Raw genomic sequence first — 25,829 nt, forward strand, 5'->3', positions numbered from 1 at the left:
ACGATATGATACTAACTGTGCATTTCATTATATTGGAAGGTATTTGTTTAACCACATCTGAAGAGTCAAGTGACAGCACAACTACTTTATGGATCGCTAAACTTCTGGTGATATATACAGGCTTCAGGTTATTTCACGATGAGGTCGAAAGGCAATTCATTTGAAGTGTGAAAACTGTCAAACAAAATAAAATCAAGAGAAAACTAAGATGGTTAGAAAGATGACTGCATCCTCTTTAAAGAGCGTTTTTATTTGACTTGTTCAAAGCGAGGCCGGTAGTGTCTGAAACCTGTTTTTTACGCTATATGTCAATATAAATTGGCATCATCACCTATTTTCCTGGACGGACAAAAGCCATAGTGTGTTGATTTTTATTTTCCAGTATTAGGCCAGTTTGTCCTTAGATTAAAAAGAATCTCCACATCCTGCTGCGCTAGTTTGTAAACTCCAACTTCATTTAATGCGGCTGTCGCTGGAGACTGCTTCGTGTTTGTGCTGGTCCCATTTCCACTCTCTGAAGCGGACTGCAGCACATCCTTCAGGAGTAGGGCCGAGCCGACTTTAAGATTCAGGATAATGCAGGCCTCTTTAACGCTGCAATAGAGGAAAAAGGCAATCACACAACGACAAGTGATCTGGGTTATTAAAAATCATGTAAAAACGCTATACTATATACACAAAGCTTTGGGTGGACCTAGACCATGTTTAAATAAGCAATTGCAAAGAACCAACAATAATACTTATTTTATAAAATAGGTCAAGGTAACGGATTACCTGAAGCAGATTGTGTGATAGAGACCCATGGTGCAGCACCCTGTTTCGCTGAGGTTGTTCTGTCAAAGTATGGTTTTTACAATTTTTTTGCATGAGCTTTTTTTATATAGCTGAACATGGAAGATGCCACTATTGCCCCCATTGCAGTCCCATGTCTCCCCACCTTCCTACTTCTGTTGCACTTAATTTCCTTTCTGCCCTTCAGTTCACACCACGGTAATGTTCTTTCTTGTGGATACTCTAACTGTAGATTCCTCACCGTAGCATATGACCCAGACATCAGATTGGATCTGGAGAAGATTTGTAACAATGCTCTATCGATCAGCTAGGTTGTGTCGTGTGGGTCCAAACTGACTCCATTTCACCCCAGAAATGACATAGTGGAGAAGCATATACGCAACACTTGTGGCACTAATGAGAGTAACACACACACACTCACTTACCTTGACTCACACTCATTCATTCATTCACTCACTTGCAATCACTCATACTGTTGGTCCCTCTCAATTAGTTGCACCGATTCTCACTCTGACTCACTAATTCCCCCATACTCATTCCCCTATCATTTGCTGAAGAAGGAAACTGAAATGCCTGCGCAGTGAATATTTTGTTCACTGCACAGAACCTCACCGTCTCCCATCTCATCACAGGGTGAGATGGGATCAGGGAGACTTCTAACCCAACTCCACATCACTCTGTCTCAATACAGGAAAGGATGAGGTGCCAGTGTTATTGACTGACAGTTACTGACACTGCAGCGTTTAAGCCAAAAGTGGCTGAGGCTGTGTGTATAGGTGACGCTCCCACACATCACTAATGGGCAGGCACTGTGGCATGGCAGGTAATTGAGGTCAGGGCTGGGTCTTCACCAGCACTGGAAAATAGGTGTGGGTGCTTGCTTCAGGCACCTTTAGGAGCTTGTGCCAGCTATCAGACAGATACACTGCCTACCTCAGGCTGCTGCTTGATCCCTACAGTGAGGAAAGGCATTTGTATTACATCAATAGTGCTCCTACTACTAACATTTATATAAAGCACACCACAAACTGAATCAGGGCTACTCAATAGGAGTTACAATATGCAACTCAATGTTACTCCATTTATTGACTTGGACTAATGAGAGGTTAAGTCATCCATGCTGGGATCCATGCAGCATTCACCTGCTAAACTCAGAATAGGTGCTCAGCTCAACGAATAAGTTTACCTTTTGTAAAATTGAAAAGACGTGTGAGGTCATAAGACGTTTTGAAACTAAGTCCTCTTTCAAGGTCCCTCAATTCAGTCCCTACTGTCTTCTCAACGTGCATTTTAACATACGAGATGCATCTGCATCAATTCAATCAGCAAATACAATAAAGCAAGATAGTCTTTCAAAACATCTGAGCTTTCTTTGTTGTTCTCAGCTCCGAGCCAGTGCCTGTCACAAAAGCTCAGATGTTTGGCCAGGTTTTCAGAGGCGGAGGTCAGCCACCGGGTCCTGTGAATGGCAGTCCAGAGCCACAACGAGCTGTGTAGATGCTATTTGCTGGGTAGTGCAGTTTGGGACTCTGATCAGAGCCGAGGGAGGCATGACTCCATCTCATGAAAGGATCGATTCATGCCAGCATAGAGGAACAATAGGAAGAAGAAGGGATCATCTGTATTTGATGACTTACAGAGAATTTAGAACAGGAAAGAGTATGGGGTCAATTACTATTGAACTGTTCCATTGCCTAAGACACACTGGATCACCATACTCTTCTTGGCAAATAACTGAATGCCTAGGGACCAATGGACTCAACCTGGCAAAGGTTTCATTCATCATTTAATCATGCCGTTCTTTCTAATGCTTGCCTGTTTTTGCCTTTTGACCTCTCAGTGCCTTTAGTCCAGATGATCATTGTACCCAAATTCCTCATACATGACTTTATTTGTTAAAGTCCTGCAATAGTTTTTTCCCCTTTCCGCGAATCACCCTCCCCCCTCAGACCCCCGATTGAGACATGTTCAGGCAGCCTAAAGCCAGGTGGAGAAATCCAGAGTAAGGAGCTCCGCATCTTGCACAGTCTGAGGTGAACCTCAATCCTTGCTTCCATAAAGTGAGAGCAGTGTGTATTATAGTCTGTGCAAGTAGCGAGAATGTATGACTCAAAGTCTACTGCTAGGTGACAGGGAAGCTGTCTGAGAACAGCAATACTCCCAATCCTTATCCGGCAGAGGAGCCTGCAACTCCTCTTCCCATATAGCCAACCTACCTGAAGGACAAGTTTATCATGGAGGGGCTTTCCGTAACACAAGGAGAAAGTTGGTTCTTAACCTTGGTGTTGAGAAGACTGATGCTCTCAAACTATTTTTCCTTGTGCTTCCCCAAAAGTTTGGCAACTTCTTCCAGGTGAAATCCTCCAGGTCCCCACACACCCAGGCTTCTGTAAGGTTCTCAAAATCTTTGTTTTCTCCATTCTTCTCCCTATCACTATTTCTTGCCTATGGTCTCTCCCTCCACACCCAGGCTCATCAGCATTTGAAGAAAGTTCGCACTGTTGTGGATGCTTTTAGTTTGTCTAAACTGCTACCCTATGCCTGAGATGAGGTTTAGCTCACAAAATAACAAGTTACTTAGATTGTCTTTCAGATGTGTATTCTATTTTTCCACATATTCATCTTTTAAATAAAATCTTCAGACATCCAATCGGAGCCAGAAACCTTTGATTTCAGGAATAAGGACTTGGTGGCATCAGAGCAGCTTCAGCAATTGAGTAACCTGATGTGACAGATCAGCTCCATAAAGGTGTTGCTGGATTACCCCCACTTACATTTGCTGATCCATAGGTGGCAAGCAAAGAAAGACAAACCATTACCAAACAACAGAAAGCCTCCAGAGAGAGAGAGGTTGAAACTGATGATTAATCTGCACGAAGAACTGTAGCAATGGTAAGTAACTTTTTCTTCTAACTAGGTACTTCTTCCCGCAGCATACTCATCTAAAGAAAGGCACTCTCAGCAAACAGTACACAAATGAGGAGGATCTGAATAACCCCATAATAAAATCAACTACAAGAGCGAAGCTAACGTAGCTTATGTATGCAACTTTTTTCTTTGCTTCCAAATGAACCATAGGAAAAATGCATTTTTAATAGCAGATCTGCAAATAAAATGACCCCACTAAGAAACTGGTCTGTTACCAAATGAAAAAATGCACACAAAAGGCAATCAAAACTGTGTTTACTCACTGTTTGAAATAATTTTCTGGTCTCTTGCAGTAGTGTGAAAAAAGCGGAAACAAATTTCGGGTCATATCAAACTGCAATTGCACGGCTCCACCTTCATTGAAATGATTAGCAAGAATTATCTAGAGAAAGACAGAAGATGCTATGAGACACGTATGATCTAACAGCTTCAACTCAAAGTCACAGAATCCGGTAAGTCTATGTGAACATACTTCTTGGTATATGAACATGTCGAGTTTCTCAGCAAGCATCTGCCAGAAGACCTGAAACATGGAGTGACAGAGCTGCTGCTCCAGCTGCAACAGACGGTCTCTTAACATGAGCAGCATTGGACAAGCGCTACTGGACAAGGACATCACTGCCTGTTCTGATTGGGACGGCAATGCCAACCACCTAAAATGGTGAAAAAGAAACAGAAATGCAGAGAGTTCTCAGCTTCGAAGGATCAATCAGATCTACAGATCCTCAACATTTCTTAATATTCCAATATGGCTGCAACGTTGTGATTGTAGCACACCTTCAAAATTTGCTTAACTTCTACATTTTAGAGCACCCAAATTTTGCACAAGCAAGAGAGTTCATATTTGTTCTCTGCAATACCAGTTTGATGATATCTCACCATACAAAATACATAGAAAAAGATCTAGATTCCCACCTTTCATCAATAAAAGGAAGAACAGCTATCATGTACTGCAAATGGATTTAAAAAAATAGTCGAAATGCAGATTGTGTTGTCGCTATCCACATGCTTACTGCCAAAGAGTAGGAGTCCCATTCCTCCAACATGCTAATGACACCCCTCTCAGTCACCTATGCAGAAGCCTTTGTGTGGGTCAAACATAATCAGTGATGATAAGAGGAAGGCGGTAGATATAGGTGATAGGAGAGAACCTTGCTTCATAAAAACACCCCTGTCTTACTGTTATAACTTGGCTCTATCCTCCAAAACCAAATGTAAAGGGAGGCGGAAAGGCATCTGTCTGTGAAACTACGTTCAAGAAAAAAATGGATATAGAACAAGTTGGCCTCCAGATGTTTCTTAACAGACCCATGTTGAGAAATGTGCAGCCAAAACTACTTTTGCTCTGGAATAAAAAGCACACATTTCTCAAGGAGATGTAGAAATATGAGGTTTGTACCACTTTACAATGAAAGAGAATGTCCTTCTTTCAGTGACGGTTGTAGTAGAAGATGTGTTTGCATCAATCTCCCCACATGGGATGAAAAGAAAAAGCACATTTGACAGAGAAAGTTCTGGTCAAGCAGAGCCTAAATGCAGCATTGAATTTACATAATGTGTAATCCTGTCAACTGACAGATAATGAGGTGTAGTAATCTGAAAACCCAATAAAGTCTTGCAAGTAAAGTAGGGTGTATTCCGAGGACCCCTTGTTTTTGTTGAATACTGCAGAAGGTTTGTTACACGTGTTACATCCAGCAGTAATTGCGCTTACTGAAGGCTAGAGGGACTTTAGAAGAAATTGAAGAGCTACAAAGAAGGGCGTGCCCTCCTTACTGTTTCAGCAAGGGGCTGGAGTAGCCAGTCAAAAAGACAAATCAACAAATGCCCCTTGGACATTACACAATTTATCAATGGATATGTTGGGATGTTTGGGATTGTTTAACCCATTGACGAATTGTGTAATGTCCAGGGGCATTTGTTGATGTATTATTTAGAAGACAATGAAGTCTGATTCAAGACCGCATGTGCAGATTTCAAAAAGCAATTGGTTTGAAAATCCTATAACATATTGCTACTTGTATCCTTGAAAAATCTAACACATTGACACAGAGAGTGGCAGTGGGTAGGGAAGCAGCCAATTAAATTATAGCCTTACATTAAGCAAAGGCTCGAAATTCTGTATCACAAATGTACCAAGTTGGATGCCAGTTAGCCGTAGAAGATGCGAGGCACTAATTATTTGTGACATGTCACCTTGATATGAAGTGGCAGAAAGACTGACAAAAGTTAATTTATGCATGTGTCCACACATATTTCTTAAAGAATGCCTAGATGCAAGATTGAACACAACAGGCTGTTGTGAGGGATGGGATTTCCCCATGCAGTTTAGAAATAATATATCTGCAGAGGAGACTGGAGATTACCTCAAAGGCTGGATTATTTAGCGCTCTCAATGCATATCCCTAATCCAGGGCTTTTCTATGGGAGGCTGAGGTGCACAGGGCAGCTTGGACTGTAAGCAGTGGAATGACAGCTGGAAGCCATCATCTTAGAGCTTTGTCTTTTATCCAAACCATTAGGTGTCATAGAATGTTTTTGGCCTGCAAGATGGATTTGGGCAAAGTGCTGCTTGCAGGCCATCTGTCACTTTGGAGAAGACAAATCTGTCTTGCCGACTGTGATGGCTGGACCTCCTGGGATTTATGGAGGAGGATGACATAACTGGGGACACCTAGTTCTACCACTGTTCATGGTGCCTGGTTAGAGGAAGGAGCTGGTGTATGATGACAATTGCCAGAGAAAGTGAGATCATTACAGTCGTTGGATTGTTGCCCCCCCCCCAATAAAAAAACAGCATGTAGGAGAGAAGCAACAGAAATGAACGGGAAACAAACATGATTTTTTGCCCCCAGATAAGCAACCAGAAGGGGGCTTACTGAAGACAAGACAGGTGAATCAGGAAAATGCACTCCTTAGAAGGCAAAAGGACACGTGGCTAGCACAGCTTGGAAAGGTGAAGAACGAGGATGTAAAATATGATTAGTAGGATGTCAAAACTGGAGGAGGTGGACGTCAAACTAAGGAAAGTGGGGGGTTTGAGCCAATGGCTTGGAGGTTCAAAGGTTGGTGGACTTAAAGTCTAATGTATCGTAACAGATATCAGAGCCATCATTCTGTCAAAACGTTAGATCGTCATGACCCCACCCCCTTGCCTCTTAAGTGCAAACTGCTAAGACTAGATTAAAAATAGTAAACATGCATTGTCTAGGTCATATTGGTGAGGTACTAGCCCCGATGACAGATATTTAACTGGACACGGGTACTTACGTACGGGGCTCAGGTTGTTTTGTGTTCTCCGGAATGCTTATCTTGGGTTTTAAAATGGACTAACAAACAAGGTTGACCATTTTTTTACATTCAAGGAATCTTCTGCTTAAATGGCAGAAAACACATGCAAAGGCAGCAATGCACCTTGGAAAGTAATTGGGAGGTAGGGGGTTCCAATTTGTATGCTTTAATATAAAAGCCACAGTAATCATAACTTACCTTTCCCGTCTATAAGGCTTTGCAGTTTCTTGGACCTCTCGAAAAACATGGTCTACTTGACGAGTCAACATGTCAAGCTTCAGGCGCTCCAGAAGAGTAATCATGTCATCAAACACAGAGCTTTCCATGGATGCCAACTGCCCCAGCTGCAGCTTGCTCACTGCATTGCTCTCCGCACACACCTCCAACGCCGCCTGCTGCAGCTGCAAGAAGAACTATAAAACAACAACGGTTAAGACACAGATGCCATTGAAATGTCAATTAACTCCTAGAATTTACAAGAAAAAATATATGTTAAAATGTTACATTAATTTACACTGTATTTAGGCCATGATTAAAACTGGTCCAGAAAATTCCAAACTGTAGGCACAATTAATATTTGCGCAGTTATTAGTTCTTCGAAATATATTGCCACTCTATAGTTCCCAGAGATATGAATTTCTCAGATTTTGATCAGTAATAACTTTGCGCATGTTTAATAAATCGCCACAAAACTTTGCAGAATCATTCCTTTTTCTACATTGGCAGATGATGCAAAGTTTTGTGATGATTAGTTAAGGAGGTGCAAAGAAAGAAAAGGGGGTGGGGTCCCTAAATGCATCTTGCCACCAATGCATGTTCTATAAATATTTTTACACAGACATAGCAACAAAATGGCTGAACAGATTTGCATAACATTTGGCAGGAATATAGATTATGGTCTGGAAAGGATCAATTTTTGCTACTTCATGAACATCCGTTCAATAGTTATGTAGTTATAAGGCACAGAAACATAGTGATATTTCAAGCCTCAGTATACAGTGTTAATTTTGCTGTATACCGTGGTACCTGCCGATCCCATGGCAGTATATGTTTGGCTAATGACTGCAGTTACAAAGTTAAAGGGATTCATCTTCTTTAGAACACATTTTGGCTGTGTTCTGGGTTAGGGCTTTAGATAAAGGTAAGTAGTTGGTTTTATTGTTGTTTCCTACCTATTACCACTATAGTAAAGTGGTAATAAGTATGGAAAATGATGTACAGGTTTCTATATTTTTTTTTAAAGATATCGGAAAGTACTGCGGCATTTAAACATAAAAAAAAAAAAATGATAGGTGTAAAAAACACTATTACATTAAATTGAAGGGAAATAGTGTAGTACAGTGTTTTTTCAATTTTTTATATTTTATTTTACTCAATCTGCATTGCAGGTTTTAAGGGGGGAAATATAGTGTAGTACAGCGTACTAAAAAAATTAACTATGTAAACATAAAAACACTGTACTAAACTATATTTTCCCTTCAAACCCAGAACGCAGACTAAGTGCAGTCTAAATTATATTTAACACTTTCAATTTTGGAAGGGCCAAATATTGATTAGACCACACTTAGTCTGGGTTCTGGGTATTAAACGAAAATATAGTGTAGTACAGTGTACTTAATTATTATTATATCTTTTTTTAATGAAATATGCAAAAATGACACTAAATTTACCATAAAAAACAATATGGTACTACAGCGGTACTCCGCAAACGTTTTCTAAAATATATAAAGTAATAAAAAAACTTTTACTTACTATTACATACTACTATAAATTGATATATCCCTTCCTATACACTTATAAAACAGTAGGAAAGTATAGTTACACCTAAAAGGCAGAACAAAGCCAAAGAGTGATCTAAACAATATGGTTGCCTTTTGCTTTTGTAAGGGCAGTCATCATATAGTTTTTTATGATCCGCCTGTACTTTGGTATATTGTGAAATGACAGTTGCCCAATATATCACTAGGTTTTTGTACCTTATGGGCCTGATTCACAATGGAAAACAAGGGCATTTTACTAGTACTATCTGTACGACTGCAGAGTCTCCGCAAATACAAAAATCGGACTGTGCTATATCTTTGTGTGTGCTGACTCCGCAGCTGTAAAGATACAACTCGCAAAATACCTTTGTAAATAGCAAAGAATCGTAAATCTACACAAAAACGAAAAAAATCTACACAAAAACGAAAGTTTACCTTTGTTAATCAGTCCCTATAACTTTAAAACTACTGAAACTATTTAGATCTACTACCAAAAAGGACCCTTTAACTCTATAATCTATATTTCTAACATATTTTATTTAAATCTGTTCATCCATTTTCGCACTGTCTCTTTTAAAAAAAAAAAAATGTAAACTTTTTAAATTGTTTTTTCCATACAGAATACGCAAAGGTACTTCACATTCGGCACAGGCACAGAACACCATATACAGTGTAACAACAGAGCAGCAAAGCAACAGTGCAAAGAGAAATGGCATAATACCACTGGGCTATGCAGCAAGACCGGACATCCCAGGTGTACCTCAATTGTGCTGATGCTGCGATGACGTGTACCATGGACGGTCTGTGCACGGTTCCTGCATTATGCCCCGGAGCCCCACCCACGCCTTCCAAATTTTGTAGTGTTTTTGGGGGCATCGTCTTGCCAAGTAAATCGGGCGCTTGAGCCCCATGCAGTGGTCCATGCCCTTAGACAATGTTTCCACTAGAGGGTCCTTCCAGGACCTCACAATATGTCATTTAGCAACGATCAAACCCAGCCAAAGCAAGGCACTATGATACAGATTACCCCATAGATCATCAGTGATGTGTAAAAGAATGAGTTTAGGGTCCCTCGGGATAGGCCACCTAGTACCCCCTCCAACCGTCCCTGGATCTCGTTCCAGAAGTGAGAGAGTGTGGGGCAGTGTCAGAATGTATGGGGTAAATCGCTCTCACTGCATCTCAAGCAGTTCCCTGCAGCTATCAGGCCCATGCGATGTAAACGTTCCCTAGCGAGGCATGCCCGATGGAGCACCTTCAGCTGTATCAGTCTAAACTGAGATGCTATCACCTCCTCCCTAGGGGCTTCTACTGCTTTCTTCCAATCATCGTCATCCATCTGACAGAGGTCCCCTTACCACACCCTTTTAACTGCCAGCATTGGGTCAGGCACATTGAGCAAGAGCATGTTATAAATCTCAGACAATTTGTGATCCTTAATGTCTGCAAGCAGAATTTTAGCTTCCAATGGGGAAAACTCTGGGATAGGATCCTCTGACTGTATGAGAGATGAGTGTGTGCCGAAGTTGCAGGTAACGAAAAAACTGTGTTTGATGCAGCTTGCATTCTTGCTGTAGGTCCTGAAAGGACTTCAATGTCCCATTCTGGATAATATCCCGCAGTATGAAAATGCCTATGTTGTTCCAGGTAGGAAAACCACATAGGCCGGTGACCTGGGGGAGCCTACCCTGCTACAGTGGAGTCTGCAATGTTAACCTACCGGCCCAACCTGTAGACTTTACTGCAGCTTCCCAGACCTTAAGCACTACTTGTGTGGCTGATGGAAGAGTCTGTGGCACGACACCACCATACAGACGATATGGAAGGCTTTGACAACCCATTTCTGACCACTCCACTGTCCACGCCAGATTATCAAATCCCCTGAAACAACAGCTGTTCACCCCAAGTCCATTTGCCACTCAGTAAAACTTAAGCATGTCTGAGGTTACTATCCCGCCCTCATAAACCGGATGACAGCATTTTCTCAGAGCTAATAAAGGAGAGCCCCCTCCCCACAGCAGCGTTCTGATTTGTCTGTTCAATTTGGTAAAAAAGGCCCTCTCCACTGGGTAAGGGTTGTTCTTTAGCTGGTATAGGAGGTGTAGCAAGGAGGCCGTTTTAAAGATGGCAGAACGTCCCGGAAAGAACAGAGGGAGAGTGGACCAGAATTTAGCATCCCTCACAAGGTCTTCCAGTTGGTGCACCAAATTCCGTTCAAAAGATCCCGGTGCTTAGTCTGTGAGAAAGATCCCCAAGTATTTGAATCCTCAGAGTTTATTGGTATCCCCTCTGCCTACTGCATGTCCACTGGGCAAGGAGCTAAGGGATAGATTAAGGATGTATTTATTTTCACATGAAGCCCGGCGTACATTCCAAATATACGCAAAATTTGAAGGGCTCTAGGTCCCTACGACGCCAGGTCGTCATCTGCCTATAGCGAGATTCTGTTGCTCACCCCAGAGGGCCATTGAAAGCCTGGGAACATTGCATCGACCCACACCCAAGCCGCCGGGAGCTCGATCACCAAATCGAACAGCATGGGCAATAAGGGATATCCCTGGCGGGTGCTTCGTTTCACTGGGAACCACTCCGAAGTCACACCCCCCCACATGCACCATAGCTCTTAGGTTGTTGTATAGTAAGCGCACATAACCGATACATTTTGGTCTGAACCTCACGCAAGGCAGGAGAGCAAATAGATTTTCCCATTCAACTGAATCAAAGGCTTTCCTAAAATCGACTGAGGCGGGATCTGTGGCCACGACCGGTCTTGCTTAATTCGATCGCGTTGTACACTGTCTTAGGTTGTGCTAAGTGGGATGGTACAGCATAAACCCTTACTGGTCCCGGCTGGACCAGCCGGTTGACAACCCCTGCTAGTCAGGTGGCCATCTTGGCCCAGATTTTCACCTCCGAGTTCAATAATGAGATCGGTCTTAAGTCTTCACAGTGCGTTCCTTCCATCCCTAGTTATACAGCTATTTTCTCAGATCTACGGTCTGTGGGTAATTTGCCTTGCTCCAGGGCCTCCTGAAAGGACTTTAACAGCAGTGGGTCTGTTTGAAGCCATACCGGATGGAGAATTCTGCTGGGAAGCCATTGTGCTCAGACGCCTTACCAGCCTTTATCTGGTGTAAAGCTGTGCGCAGCTCAGCACATCCGTCCCTAGGGAGTCACGTTTCTCCGGGGATCAGCATGGCATTAGCAGGTCTAGCACGAACGTGTGTAAGTCAGCATGAGGGCTCAAGGGATCTGTACTGTACAGCTCCCGATAATAGGATGGGAAGGCATACGCAATGGGTTCACTACCGATCACGCGAGAGCCGTCTTCCGTCAACAGATAAGCCACCAGTACTCTACACTGGCTGTGTACTTCTTGCGAGTGCGGAGTCTTGCTGGCCTCGTCACTCCATTGATAAATTCTGCTGTGTGTGGCCATCCATGCTTCCCTTGCCTCCTGTGTGAGCTCTCGCCTAAGCAGTGTCAGCATGTGCAGTGAGTCTTGTAGGACAGAATCTTGCATCAACATCACATTACATCCCTCGAATTAGAGTATTCAGTCTTCTAGGTGTTTGACCGTCTGCCGAGCCCAGTCTTTCTGGTTTTCAGTGTAGCTAATGATATCCCCCCCCCAATCGGTGGCTTTCAGGCGTTCCACTGTATACCCTGGGAGGTCACCAATCCCCTATTTTCTGTAAAGAATCGTTGACATGCTTGTTGGCACCTTTTCCTGCACTCTTCTGTTTGAAGGTTCCAGCAGCTTAGGCCCCAGCCCGCCGCTGCCCTCCTCAGTCCCCAAGTGAGTTCTAGCTCCACCGGTAAGTGACCAGATAGGCCCGAGCCAGTAGTCTAAAATCAAAAACCTGATGGCCATCGCACCCATGCATAAGAAAATAGTCTAGTATAGAAAAAGATTGATGGGCGCCAGAGTAGAAGGTATAACCCCATTTCTCTGGATGGTGCATTCTTCATAAATCAATTTGATTTAAATTATGCAGAAAGGCTGATAGGAGGGTCTAACGGCAACCAACATTTACGGGAGTCGAGGAGCGGTCGAGGCCCAGATCACACACCCCGTTAAAATCGCCCTCCAAGAGCCACAGGGCTTATGGAAGCTCCTATATCAGGTCGCCAAGTTTAGTCAAAAAGTCAGATGTCAGGGAAGGAGGAGCATAGACAGTAGTGCAATTGGGAAGTTGTGTAAGGTGCCTGTAACCACCACATATCGACCCAGCCCATCATGCAATACCCCGTAGACCATCCAGGGGGTACTTCTTCTAATCACAATGGCAGTGCCTCAGGGGCCCCTATGAAAGCCAGTGTGATACACGTGGTTGAAGGCCCTGCGGGCCAGAAAGGGACATCGGTTGCCCGATAAAAAGGTTTCTTGAAGCATCACTATGTTTGCATCAGTGTATGAGGCCACTTTTAAAAACTGCCCCTCTCTTAATTTTGTCCAGCATCCCATTGCTGTTCCACGAAAGAAGTTTAAGTGTACCAGAGAAGTGCGTGTCTCTGCACTGAAGCCCCATGATTAGGTGACAGGGGTGTGGAATTTAATAAAATATCTACTTATCCATGGGGCAGGTTGCTTCCTAAATCTACTTGTCCTGTAACAAAATCCACTTGTCCCTTTAATGCAGTGACAAATTATGGCAGCAATCTCATTATATAAGAGCTTCGAAATAGCATCTCTGATTATGCCAGGGCTCCTTCCATAGTAGGGTTTGAATACTAGCCATTCCCTTATGTTGCCACGTTTCCGCAGATCTACATACTGGCGCTGAAGGAGCAATAGTTCCAGGGTTGGAATGCCCTTTTGAGTCTGTGCAAACCTAGTAACTTGCATGTTTTATGGGTTTTCACCAACTCTTCGCTAATCTTTTCCCATACTGAGAAAGGTTGGAAATTTACTCCTGACAATGGCAGACATAAAACTTCTTCCAGGGTTAGGAAAAAAGTGGTTGGAGGGAAAGTGAACTTGCAAGCACTCAGATTTTCGCATGAGCAAATCTACACCTGCATATTTGCTCATGCTAAAATACAGTTCACAAATATTTTCTAGGACTACTATTTCTTGGCATACTTCTGTAAGTCTAGTGAATTCACTAAAGTCGCACTTAATGCAAGGACATGAGTGCATTTTTGAGACTAATTAGGTCTGGCGTTAATCATGACCGTTTGTGTTTATTAAAATTCTGTCTCTCTCTGTCTATCGGCTATCTTCACTGTGAATGACAGCATTCTGTTCTTTCACAAGGAGCATTATCAACACAGTCGTTTTGTTCAGTGCCAGGAACTACTGTGGAAATGTGTGCTTTTTGAGACTAAAACAACTTTTGCTTTTGCCAATGTTTGTTATAGTGATGAAGGCCCGGCAGCTCCCACACCAATAAGGTTTTACAAAAACAAGCCAAAACAAGTCACGCAGTGACACAACCAAAAGGCTGAACAACAATTTCAGACCTATTGGCTTTACCAATGCTTGTTTATTTTTGTTTCCCATAATCTTATTAAAACTGGTTACACTGACTTTCGATATTTTTGGGAAATATTAGCATACATCATCATATTTTACTAAATGATGCTAAAGAAAAACTGTACCTAAAATGTTACAGTAGTTTAGCGAAATGTTTTTGAATTTTGTGAACATTTTCTTTGGAAAGCAAAGAATAATCAATATTTCAAGCTTCTGCATATATTTGCATCGAATCGGAGAACATTCTGGGAGCAGTATGCATGGCTTCATGTTGATAAACATTGAAAACTTATTTACACATTTTTATACTGGAACCACTGTCAGTAGTACAGTCTTAGCTTACAACATGTACTTAAATCGCTCACCCTAATAATAAAGGTTTTGCATTAATGAACCATAAATACAAGTTTGAACAGCATCAACACATGGACACAAATATTACCTTAACTGCATGCAATGCCTTTCGCTGATTCGTAATGTGGTACTGTAAACTGGCAGTCAATGGGTTTGTGATGTAGGGGGTTGGGCCTACTTGTCCAGAGGACAAAATACACATGGAAACTTGTTGCCCTTGACCCCAAATAATATGTCCCGGGCGTCAGGCTATAGGAATTCCACACCCTGCAGGTGTGTCAGCCATTATCTAGCTGTCTGTGAAGTGAATAGAAAAGCCTAATGTGTGTCCGCAAACTGTCACTTTCTGCCTCTCTCATAAAGAAAACTATAAAAAAAACTCAGGGTCCAGGCGCTCCGTCCCTCCTGCGGGACCTCTTCCTTTGAGCTGTGCGCCATCCCCTTGGGGGCACTCCAGTGCTCTCTCACTCCACTCCCCTGCAGGGGGGTGGATCGTTGGTGTGTCGGGTCTCAACCTTAGGGTTCCTTGTGTATCTGGGCCATGCCCACCTGCGGCCCCAAGCGGACCCGGCTCAGAGGCCCACATCAACAACCACATCTTGGGCCGGTCCTACAGGCTGCATATACATTGGGATCTAGCCCCTCCACTGGCCTCGCCCCAAGCCTACCGGGCGCATCGGTCCTCGACCAGCCTCGAGCCTCAGGGGTGCCCTCACAGTCTCTCGTGTTTCTTAGGGTGCCCATCTCCCAAACACATGAGGTGCACCGCGGTGTGGGAGGCCCTCTGTCTTGTCTCATCGACCACCTGTTTAGTGTCTGATGATGTGGCGGGGGACCCCAATCAGTCATTGCTATTTCCTTGGCCGTTTTTGCCTTTCTCTGCTGCCGAGGCCACCGGCTTGACCCACACCTGCGAGGCCTCTGTTATTCGGTGGTCTCTACTCTGGGCCATACACCCTCGGGTCCCGGCAGATCTCGAGAGCAGTCCCTTCCCATGGCCAGGTCTTGTGCTCCGTGCCCTCCACTATCAGCACTGGTCATGCAGCCTCTCAGAGCCAGCGCTGCTTATCGGGCCAATCAATTTCAGGCCCAATGCCGTATCTCATCCAGTTGGACCAGCAATGATATTTGGGAGGGGGGGCGTGGGGGTGCCTTCCCCCCAGCAGTGCCTCGGCGACATCCAGATGCGGCCCCTCAGGTGCACTCGCCCACTGTCTAGCCTTCTCCTGCTCTGCCCGATCCAGGCCATGACCTCTCTCCTCCGTTCGGTGACAAATTAGTCAATTTTTATGCACCGCAGCACCTGGGGCATCGGGTGTGGGATGTCAGCCACCAGGGAGGCTAAACCCAGATCGGATGAGCACAGGGAGCAGCAGTTTCACGCGGACTGCCTGTGTGGTGGAGCGGAGAACACTCATAGCGACCGCCATGTTCCCTGGCTAGGCCAGGACCCCACACTATGTTTCTTTAAACTATTTTCTACAACACGCTACTTCACTCCACTCTACTGTACAACAAGCCACTCTATAACATGTCATTCCACTCTACGACACTCCACTCTACTCTACTCTATGACTGTCTACTCCACACCACTGCAATCTATGACATGCCACACCACGCCACTGCTGCCTACCACACATCACACCACTCCACTTGATGACAAGCCACTCCACTCTAGGACACTCCACTCAACACACCACTACAGTCTAGGACATGCCACTCCACTTTACGACATTGCAGTTTACTCGACGCCACTCGACTTTACGCCCCTCCTCTCTAAGACACTCTATTGTCCGACACACCACTCCACTCTAGGACAGTCCATGCTATTGTTTTACCCACCAATCGACTCAACGACATGCCACTTGGCAAAATGCTACTCGTCTACTATATGCCAGTTCACTCTACGACATACCACTACACTCTACGCGCTCCACTGTATGCCCATCCACTGCATGCCACTCTACTTTACGACATACCACGCCACTTTACGACACCCCCTCCCCTCTATGACATGCCACACCACACCACTCTATGGCACTCCACACTACACACTCCACTCCACTCTACTACATGCCACTTCACTATACGACATACCACTTCACTCTTTGCCACTCCACTGTGCCACACTCTATAAAACTATACTCCACTCTATGCCACTGTGTGACACTCTACTCCACTCGATGACACTCTACTCCACTCTATGTCACTCAATGACACTCTATTCCACTGTACAACACTCTGTGCAACTCTCACTACGCCATTCCAGGCCACTTTACTTCACTCTACACTACTGTATGCCACTCCACTGTATGACACTCTATGCCAATCTACTCTAACACACTCTACAACACGTCAATCCACTCTATGCACTCCTCTCTACAACACTCTACTCCACTGTATGCCCCTCAAGCGTACCCTGTACAACTCTATGATAAACCACTGCACTGTACAACACACTAATCTCTCCGACACTCCACGCCAATTCCCCTCTACGACGCGCCACTCAACTGTACACCACTACACTGGACTGTTTATGCCATTCCACTCTATGCCATGACATTGTGCACCACATCTCTCGAGGCCACTCCATGTTATTCCGCTCTATGTCACTCCACGCTTTTCTGCTCTATGCCACTCCACTCTATGCCACGCCACTCCACTCTACAGTATTACGCTCTATGCCACTCCGCTCTGCGCCTCTCCACTGAACTATGTACCACTCCACTCTATGCTATACCTCTCTACGTCATTCCTCTCTACGTCACTCCACTCTACAACACTCCACTCTATGTCACTCTACTGGATGCCACTCCACTATACTCTACGTCACTTCACTGTACGCCACTCCACTCTGCACCACTTCTTTGTACGCTATTCCACGTTATGGCATTCAACACCACTCCATGCCACCACATTGTAGGCAATCTACTTTATGCCATTACGCTCTATGCAACTCTACGCTATTCGACTCTACATCACTGTACTGTATGTCACTCCACGCTATTCCACTGTATGTCACTACATGTGATTGAACTTTACACCACTCCACAATTTGCCATTCTACTGTACATGACTCTACACCACTTCACTCTACAGTAATCCACTCTACGCTATTAACTGTACGCCATTCCACCCTAATCCAGTTAATGGCACTCCACTCTACGACACTTTACTCCACTGTACTCTAACACAATTCACTTAACGACACTCTACTCAGCAACACTCCACTCTACATTAAAAAACAAAAAACAACAAAATCCAATGAAAAATCCAAAGGATAAAGATAAGTTATAGTCAGGGAACAGGTATTTATTTTTTCTATACAAACCAAACTTAAACTACACAAACATTAAAAATGCTAAAGTTAAAGTTCTAGTTATACCTCAAATTTATAATTTACGCACCACCTTCAAATTACTTTACTCTGGTCTCAGGAAGAGAAGAGTGCTTATCAACATCTAAGACCAAACAATAATCAACATATTTAACGTTTTAAGGTTAATAAATTCTCTGATGTTGCATGTAATAGTTGTTAATTTATACAGTGCCCTTTTGTTTTCACGTGGTAACCAGAAATAGAAGCGTTTAAAATAAATAAATGTCAATATATATGCAAAAACAGCATCCCCAACACCCAATGGATATGGAAAATCGAATGAACTGATGCAAGAACAACTAAATAAAATCCATAGCGTTTGTCACACATTAGGATCGCTAGTGTCCAGGGGTTCAAAAGGTTTGGGTGCCAAGAAGGTAAGCGCCAGGTTTAGGTTTCACAATGGATGCTCAATGTTCAACAGATGATGAAAGTGATGCTTTGCAACAGAGTTTTGCAAGGAACAATATTCCAATTCTGAAATGTCTTTGGTTACAGGTGTTGACAAACAAGCCCCGCAAAAATGGACTTCAATGCATGACCTTGCCAGTTGGGAGGCATATATGAGCACATGGCCCTGGGAAAAATGGCGACAACTTATTTTCTTCACAAATGCTCAGTTTCAGACCTTCAGTCATTTGATCTTATATTGGATCATTAGATTTCCTACTGGGAGCCTGGATTACATGCAGATTACACTGCAACACCTCCAAATAACCATACATTTGATTTTCACCATAAGACTGCAAATTATAGAAACTGAGGGCAACTGTGAAGCACCAGACCCGTCCATGCTTAGGCAGGAGGCCCACAGTGCTTGGAAATAGAAGGGGTCATCTACGAATTTGGACTATTCCTATGAGCCTGAAACCATTTGTTCAAATGGTTTCGAGATGGCTCCTGGAACTAGAGAAGGGAAGTTCTGACCAACTGACTTATCCTGGATAGAAGGGAGAGGGGACGACCAAGTAGTTGGAGTTCTGCCTAAAAGCAGAAACGATCACCCTTGGAACCTTTCAGTGATGCAAAAGATGTTTAAGCTCTCGCTCATAAGGAGTTTACTGAAAAAGACTGGTGAACAATGAAAGTTCATTCCATGGGGAGCCAACATACCTTTGGTGAGAGCTCAGTTCCAGAGGTTGATGGTAAGGTGGCAAAACCGATGCAGATGAGAGCCCCCTGCTCTTTTATGTACAATACATCTGAAGCTCACTCATAGGAAATGGAAAGAAATTTCAAATAAAAGTTTTTAAAAAACTACCCTTCACTCATACATGTTGGTGTGGCATTCAGAACTATGCAGAGACCAATATGTCTCCACTTGGAAGTGTCTCAACAGTGCTCCCCATCCACATGCTGAGGAGTCAGTCAAAAGGGGCTCATGCTGTTGAAGATGAGAGAAGGTGAAGTTTACTAGGAGGTTTTTCACCTAGGACCAACAAAGGAATACGCCCAGGACCTTGCTGGTGATTGGGATCAAGGCAGAATGTTGGTTCAAATGAGCCAGTTTCAACTGTATTCTTTGAATCTTTTGACTGACTCATGGAACAACCATGACGAAAGAAGCATTGTAGCCATACGCTGTCTGAAAACACCTTGCTAGCATGGATCCTAAGATAAAAACATGGGTCTGAGCCTGATCAAGAGTCAATACTTGGGTCTGTTTTGTTGATATTAACTGTAACTCATGCTCGGTCATCCATCTTGCAATCCTATTAACGCACTCTCTGAACCTTTCCTTGGTCACTTCCAAGCTGCCTTCTAGTCTAATGAGTTGCGAATATCCTCAGCAAAACCATAAAATTCAAAACTAAATAAGCATATAGGCATAATTAAAGATCTGCAATAAATATTATGTAACGTGGTGCTCAACAATTAATACTACGGAACACGACATATGATCGGTGTGGCTGGCGTTTTGAAAGTTCCTAATGGAATGTCCTGCACTCCATCCTGTACAGCAACAGAGAGGCTTTTCAAGACATTGCCCCATCCCGATCGACAAGTAAGTATGGCATGAGAGCTAGTGTCAAAAGCAGCTGCAAGATCTAATAACACTAGAAAAGCTCACTGTATATTAACTAAGGCCCTGTGCAATTCATCAAGAGCAGCCGTCAGAACAGATCCTGTCCCACCTTTTGGACCCGCTTGAGTGGGGTCTAGAATGTTGTTGCTGCAAGCATTGAGAGAGCCGATCCTTTACAAGACTTTCGTGGAGTTTAGTGGCAACAAAAGATACAAAACTGGACGGTAATTTGCTAAGTCAACTGAATACAAACATTTCATTTTCAGTAATGGAATGGCTGTTGCCTCCTTCCACGTTTTAGGGACTTAGCTACTGATTTATTATTACTGTCAATTGCTCACTACAATAGATTAATCAGAGTGACCTTGCATGAGTCAAGCAGTGAACCTGATTAGAGCTGACTTGGGAGTCTATCAAAACTGGTTTATTGTTAACTTTTTCTTGAAGCGTGAACCTAGCCCAAGGGCATTAGAGGCACTTTACAGTAGTACCAGACGTTGCACATTTTTGGCATAGGGGGATAAGGTGATTTGCCTAGAATGACAAGATGTTGAGGTGAAACCTAGAATCCAACCTTGTTTTTAAGTCAGCATCTTTAGACACAAGGACACATGGTTGGAAGACCCTAGTTCAGCGATATTTGCTCATACATTCTTGCAGTGAAAATGACCAACGTGCGCTCTTGTTACTGTAATGTAGTATGTGACCCTAATCATAAACTTGTAAGCAGCACTTAACTTCCCACTGTCTTCCCCAAACTTACAATACTTGTCCCAGTGTTATTCTATTCATAATGTTTAATATATAAAATCACAATCAACCTCAAATCTAAACACAGCTCTTCAGAGGTGCTCCAAGGATGCCAGAACATGAAGCTTCTGGCCCGAAGAGCTTCTGCTGGAGCCTAGTGGTGGGATGTATAAGCTGTTCATCATCCCGTCCCAAAAAGAGCCACAATAGAAGCAGCCTCTTTTCCGTTACTTATTGCACTGAGTGGAGCCTTTGAGAAAGTTTGTCTGTCTTACCTAGTACTATGTAGGCCTCTGCGAGACGGTGAGACTGCGTGAGATGGTCCGGTCCATGGTCTGACGGATTGTACTACTGTATATCGACACCAACAATACCATGGTACAAGAATATCAAGGACAGAATATTGAGGGACAAAATATCGAAAGGTAAATGCTTGTAGGGAAGTACAGATTTACTCCACATCCACAAACCTTTAAGATATATGTACCAAATAGGTACATATGTGTGTGGAATTAGGTATAGCAAAAGTAACCTTACCTACCTGTTGATATGTTATTGTCAATGTTCTGACCTCAATATTGTATAATACAGTGGTTTCGATATTCAGGTGGCACACCATCAGTAGGACCGTCAATGCACAGCATGCATCTACCAGATGAGTTCCAGTAGTTATGTTTCTCAACATATAAAGAGTTTTGTGTAATACTACCAAAAACTGAGTTGCCTCTCTAGTGTCTGGGTGAAGGAGTTCAGGGTGCGGATGGGTATTACCTATGACGCCACAACCGAGAGCTTCAGAATTTAGACTGAAGGCAGTGCATGTTTCTGACCATGCCTGCCACTGTGCCAGAAAGACGTTCGGACTACATCACGTCAACAATTTCAAATGTCACTGTCTTTTTCTACCTACCCCTACCATACCACATGCTACCATTCCACTTACTCTTGCCTCCTCAACTCCCTTTTCCTCTATCATCTCTCTCCCTACCTGACCTCACCCCCCTTACTTAGCTATTTTGTTCTACCTCCCTAACTTACTCTCCATCTTACCTCCCTCTGCCTACAATAACTCTCCCTTTTCCATTTCTATCTCACTTCTCCACTACATTTGTTACCTATATGTAACACCCTCTAAATCTCTTGCTTTGCTTCACTTATCTTTTTGTCTACTCTCTTGTTGCTACAACTTACGCTTTCTATTTCACCTCTCTCAAATACACCTCTTTCCTCCCTAACTCACCCATCTCACTACTACTCTGTTTCATAGTGCCATCTAGCTGGAACACTGCCATTTTGCAGCTCTGGATTTGAAGGTACTCTTTTTAGCTTTAGTTTCCCTTCTTACGATATACTAACTTTGGTTGCACTGGTCACCTCTATCGGTGCAAAATTAGGGAATTGAGCACTTTTTTATTTATATGCAAAGAATAGTCTAAAATTGTATCTGCTGCTTCTTGAAGCATTTCGATTACAGAGAAGCTAGCCAAGCTCTATACCAACTATACATGATGTCAAAACAAAACACAAAAATTCGAAACCCCCAGCTGCAAGAGATAAAATAGCTAAAGACCATCTGAAGACACCATCAAGGGGGCCAATCTCCACCAGTGCAACATAGTGACCACTAATATGGTGGCAGGGAAGAAGATGTTGACGCTCCACGCAATCTAGAGCAAGATAACAATTTATCCTACAGCAGATTTCCCTCTTAGTAGTCCTGGTCTCCTGCTGTTTTTTTTGGCAGTATGTAGGGGCAGTGCTCCTGTTATGTAGGGTGGAACCACCGAGCGAGGCAGGCCTCAGCTTCGCTCCTTTTTCAATAGGCACACACTTGCTGAGATACATGGGTGATCCAAAACGTACTGCACCTGCAAGGGTGTACCTGTCAAGCATACTGGAGTGCTAGAAGGAATGTTGACCTTATTGAATACCTTTGCTTCTAAAAAGTGCGCGCTATGCAATTTGTACTCGCAATACATGATTCACAATTGGCGACTGCGGCAACAAGCTGATGCTTCATGTATCAGGGGCTTGCTCTCAGATGGAAGGTCCTCAAACAAGTAGTCTGTGTACACTCACCCTGAAGAAGTTCACAGTGAATAAAACGCGGTGGCTACAGCAATTGTGCGAATGTAAATATTGAATCAATAAAGGATGTTCAGTAATCGCGGAGGTGGAACGTGCACTTTCTTTAACAAGTTGAATTGGATTCTTGGACTTAAATATTCATTCGGAGAAGATTGCTGAGTATTATTGTGTATTTTCAATGAAGATAAAGCTACAAACATATAGTAAATTTAATCTAAAAAATCTACTACAAAATCAATAAGCATTCGTTTTTAAAGGGAATGTTAGAATGTTAAAATGAGGAGCAGGACGATACAAGGTCACTGTGCTAAGGAATTTCAACCTAACAGCCCAACACACAATGCTATTTATATGTTACACTCAAGATGTTAAGATGCTGCCCTCTTACCTAACATGCAAGACCAGTGCTGGTTCTAACATGATCTTTTTTTATCAACCATAAATGGACAGTGAACTAGAGTACTTACAACATTGTCAGCCCAGTCTGCTAACACTGCTGCAATGTAGTTGACGGCATTAAGAATTGCACAGTATCGAAACCCCAATGGAGCTCTGGATTCTTCCTTCATAACCTGAGTTAATCGTATCCTGAAGTCATCCACCAAGTCTTTCTGTAACTCCAAAAACTTCAACTGCCTAGAAGCAGTGGGAAGATTTTTATACCGGTCTGCAAAGAAAGAACCAATATATCAAATCAGGGATCAGCGTTAAAGAAATTTGAACTCTGCTACAAAAGTTATACACATTACTCGACTTCACTTCAATGACAACTTTTTTCTTCACCTTGCCTTTAGTGGTTGTATACTCCAAACAGCCCTTCAAATTTCTGGTAGCTGTCCAAGCTCCATGTCTTGAATTACAATCTGTAAATTATAGAATTTTCATTTCTGGTCATTTTAGTAGAGGATTCAACTTATCTGTTGCTTTGCACATTTGTACAAGTCCTGGAATCTCTGGACTGCAGGCAAAAACGTGATGACTTGTGTCAAGTCAGTTTTGTGAAGTCTATGAGACTTCAGCACAGATGGACAGTTCTTGTGACAAATATTCCCTGAAATTCTTAGAATGATAGGGATCAGATACTAATGCAAGCTCACTGAATTCACTTCCCTGTTCAGATCTAGTAATGGCGGAAATGCACTTCCACTGACCGGAGAAGCCATATGCTAGCCTCCATCTGTTTGCCATCCAAGTCTTGTAATGGGACAGACTATCTAAAACAACTTAAGGATTCTTCATTGCGTTCAAACCAGTTGACTGGTTTGTGGTCTGTATGGACTGAAGACGGATACCAAACAGGTAAGGCTGGAACCTCCTCAGAGCCCACACTATTGCAAAGCATTGCTTTTTGAAAGCAGCCAGATTCTGTTCCCTAGGAAGCAGTCTGTGACTGATTAAACTAATGGATGCTCTCAACCCTTTTTTGTTCCGTGAGCCAGTACTGTTCCAACTACCTTGTCGGATGGGGTCGGTCTGTACAAAGAAGGGCTGACCGTAGCCAGGTCGTTCAATACAAGAGCACTGCTCCAGCTGCCTTCCGGTCCTTGAAGGTCTTCTGACACTCTGCAGTGAAAGTCACTTTCTTAGGCTCATAATTGGATGTCAGGGCTGGTAACAGTGCATCTGTGAACCCACAGGTTACCACAAAGGTTCCCGCAATATCCTGACATTTCTAGAAAGGCTCTTACTTAGGTGTCTGGGTGGTGAGAAATCCCACTGCAACACAGACTGGAGGGATCTTGGAAACCAAATGGCAGAGCTTTCCAATGTTCACCTGATGCCCAAGGTACACTACAGAAGACTGCACCACCTGGCACTTGGTTGCCTTCATGGTCAGTTTTGCAATCTGTATCCTGACCAATACTTTTTCTAGGCATCTCAGGTGGCCCTCCCACGAATTGGTAAAATTGGTAATGTCAGACATCAGCAACACAAAATTCTTCAAGCCCTTAGACATAATTCACCATATGGCAAAAAGAGGCAGCATTCCTAAGACCAAAAGGCAGGAAGCTAAACTGTTCAGTTCCTTTAGCATTCAGAATGTGGTCTTATTCTTGGCACAAGGTGCCAATGTAATCTGCCAATAGCCACTGGTGAGATCAAAGGTACTTAAGAAGTAGGCGGCACTTAACTCGTCCAACAACTCGAGGAATCGGGTGTGCGTCGGTCTTGGTCATCTCACCGAGGGCCCAGTTGTCCACACAAAAGAACCGGCCTGTGGACCCGTTTTGGTAATAACACTACCAGATTGGTCCAGGGAAATCTTACCTCAGAGTCTCCGAGCAGTAAATATGCTACCTTCTTCCTTTGGAGCCCTCTGCAGTAATTGTGCTACCTTCTTCCACCAGTGCCAGTCCGCAGCACGTATGCTACCTTCTTTCTTTCAAGGTTGTAACAAAAATGATACCATCCCCAGTAAGTGGTTCACTGCAATGAGCGTCATATCTTCTTCTATCAGGTGTTGTCTGGAGACATCTTGCATGTCACATTATCGCTCAACAGCACTTTGCAGTTATCATACTCGCTTTTTCCCTCACTAGCAAGCATGCAACTTCCTCCCTCAATGGCGTGCATCAATGCGCATGCTACCTTTTCTCATCAGTGGGCTAGCAGTGTAAATCAAAGAATGCTTCCTAGTGTTTACTTTGGGCCTTCTAGAAATAAAGAACAGTCTACCTTCTTCCCACAGTAGCTCTCTTCAGCGAGCATGCACACTACATTTTCCTTTTGCATCTCTGCAATGAGGGTACCATCTCCATCCTAAACTGGGTCTCTGCAGGGACTCTGTCTGCTCTTTTTCCATGAGTGCTTGTGGAATGAGGGGGCTCCCTCCTTTCCAGAGTGGTTCTCTGCAATATTGTTCTACCTTTTTCCTTGACTGACTCTGCAGTAAGCATGATAGTTTCTTCTCGCTGTCGCTCCGTGCAACAAGTATGATAGCTTCTTTCTTCAGGACCCCTCTCCAGCATGTGTGCAACTTGT

The 25,829-nt window shown here is 43.4% G+C and overlaps 1 protein-coding gene across 1 annotated transcript in view; it reads right to left on the reverse strand.

The window, feature by feature from the left end:
- Positions 1–209: 209 nt before the first annotated feature.
- The window catches only part of RINT1 (RAD50 interactor 1), a 132,454-nt gene continuing 106,834 nt past the window's right edge, over positions 210–25,829 (reverse strand). The window contains exons 10-14 of the mRNA XM_085654145.1: positions 23,315–23,514; positions 7,210–7,424; positions 4,193–4,373; positions 3,984–4,102; positions 210–594 (exon numbers count right to left, since the gene is read on the reverse strand). Coding sequence (XP_085510271.1) covers positions 372–594; positions 3,984–4,102; positions 4,193–4,373; positions 7,210–7,424; positions 23,315–23,514 — 938 coding nt within the window. The 3' untranslated portion in view covers positions 210–371. The remainder of the gene's footprint in view (positions 595–3,983; positions 4,103–4,192; positions 4,374–7,209; positions 7,425–23,314; positions 23,515–25,829) is intronic.

This window comes from Triturus cristatus, chromosome 4_1, assembly GCF_964204655.1.
Source record: "Triturus cristatus chromosome 4_1, aTriCri1.1, whole genome shotgun sequence".
Classification (NCBI taxonomy): Eukaryota; Metazoa; Chordata; class Amphibia; order Caudata; family Salamandridae; genus Triturus; species Triturus cristatus.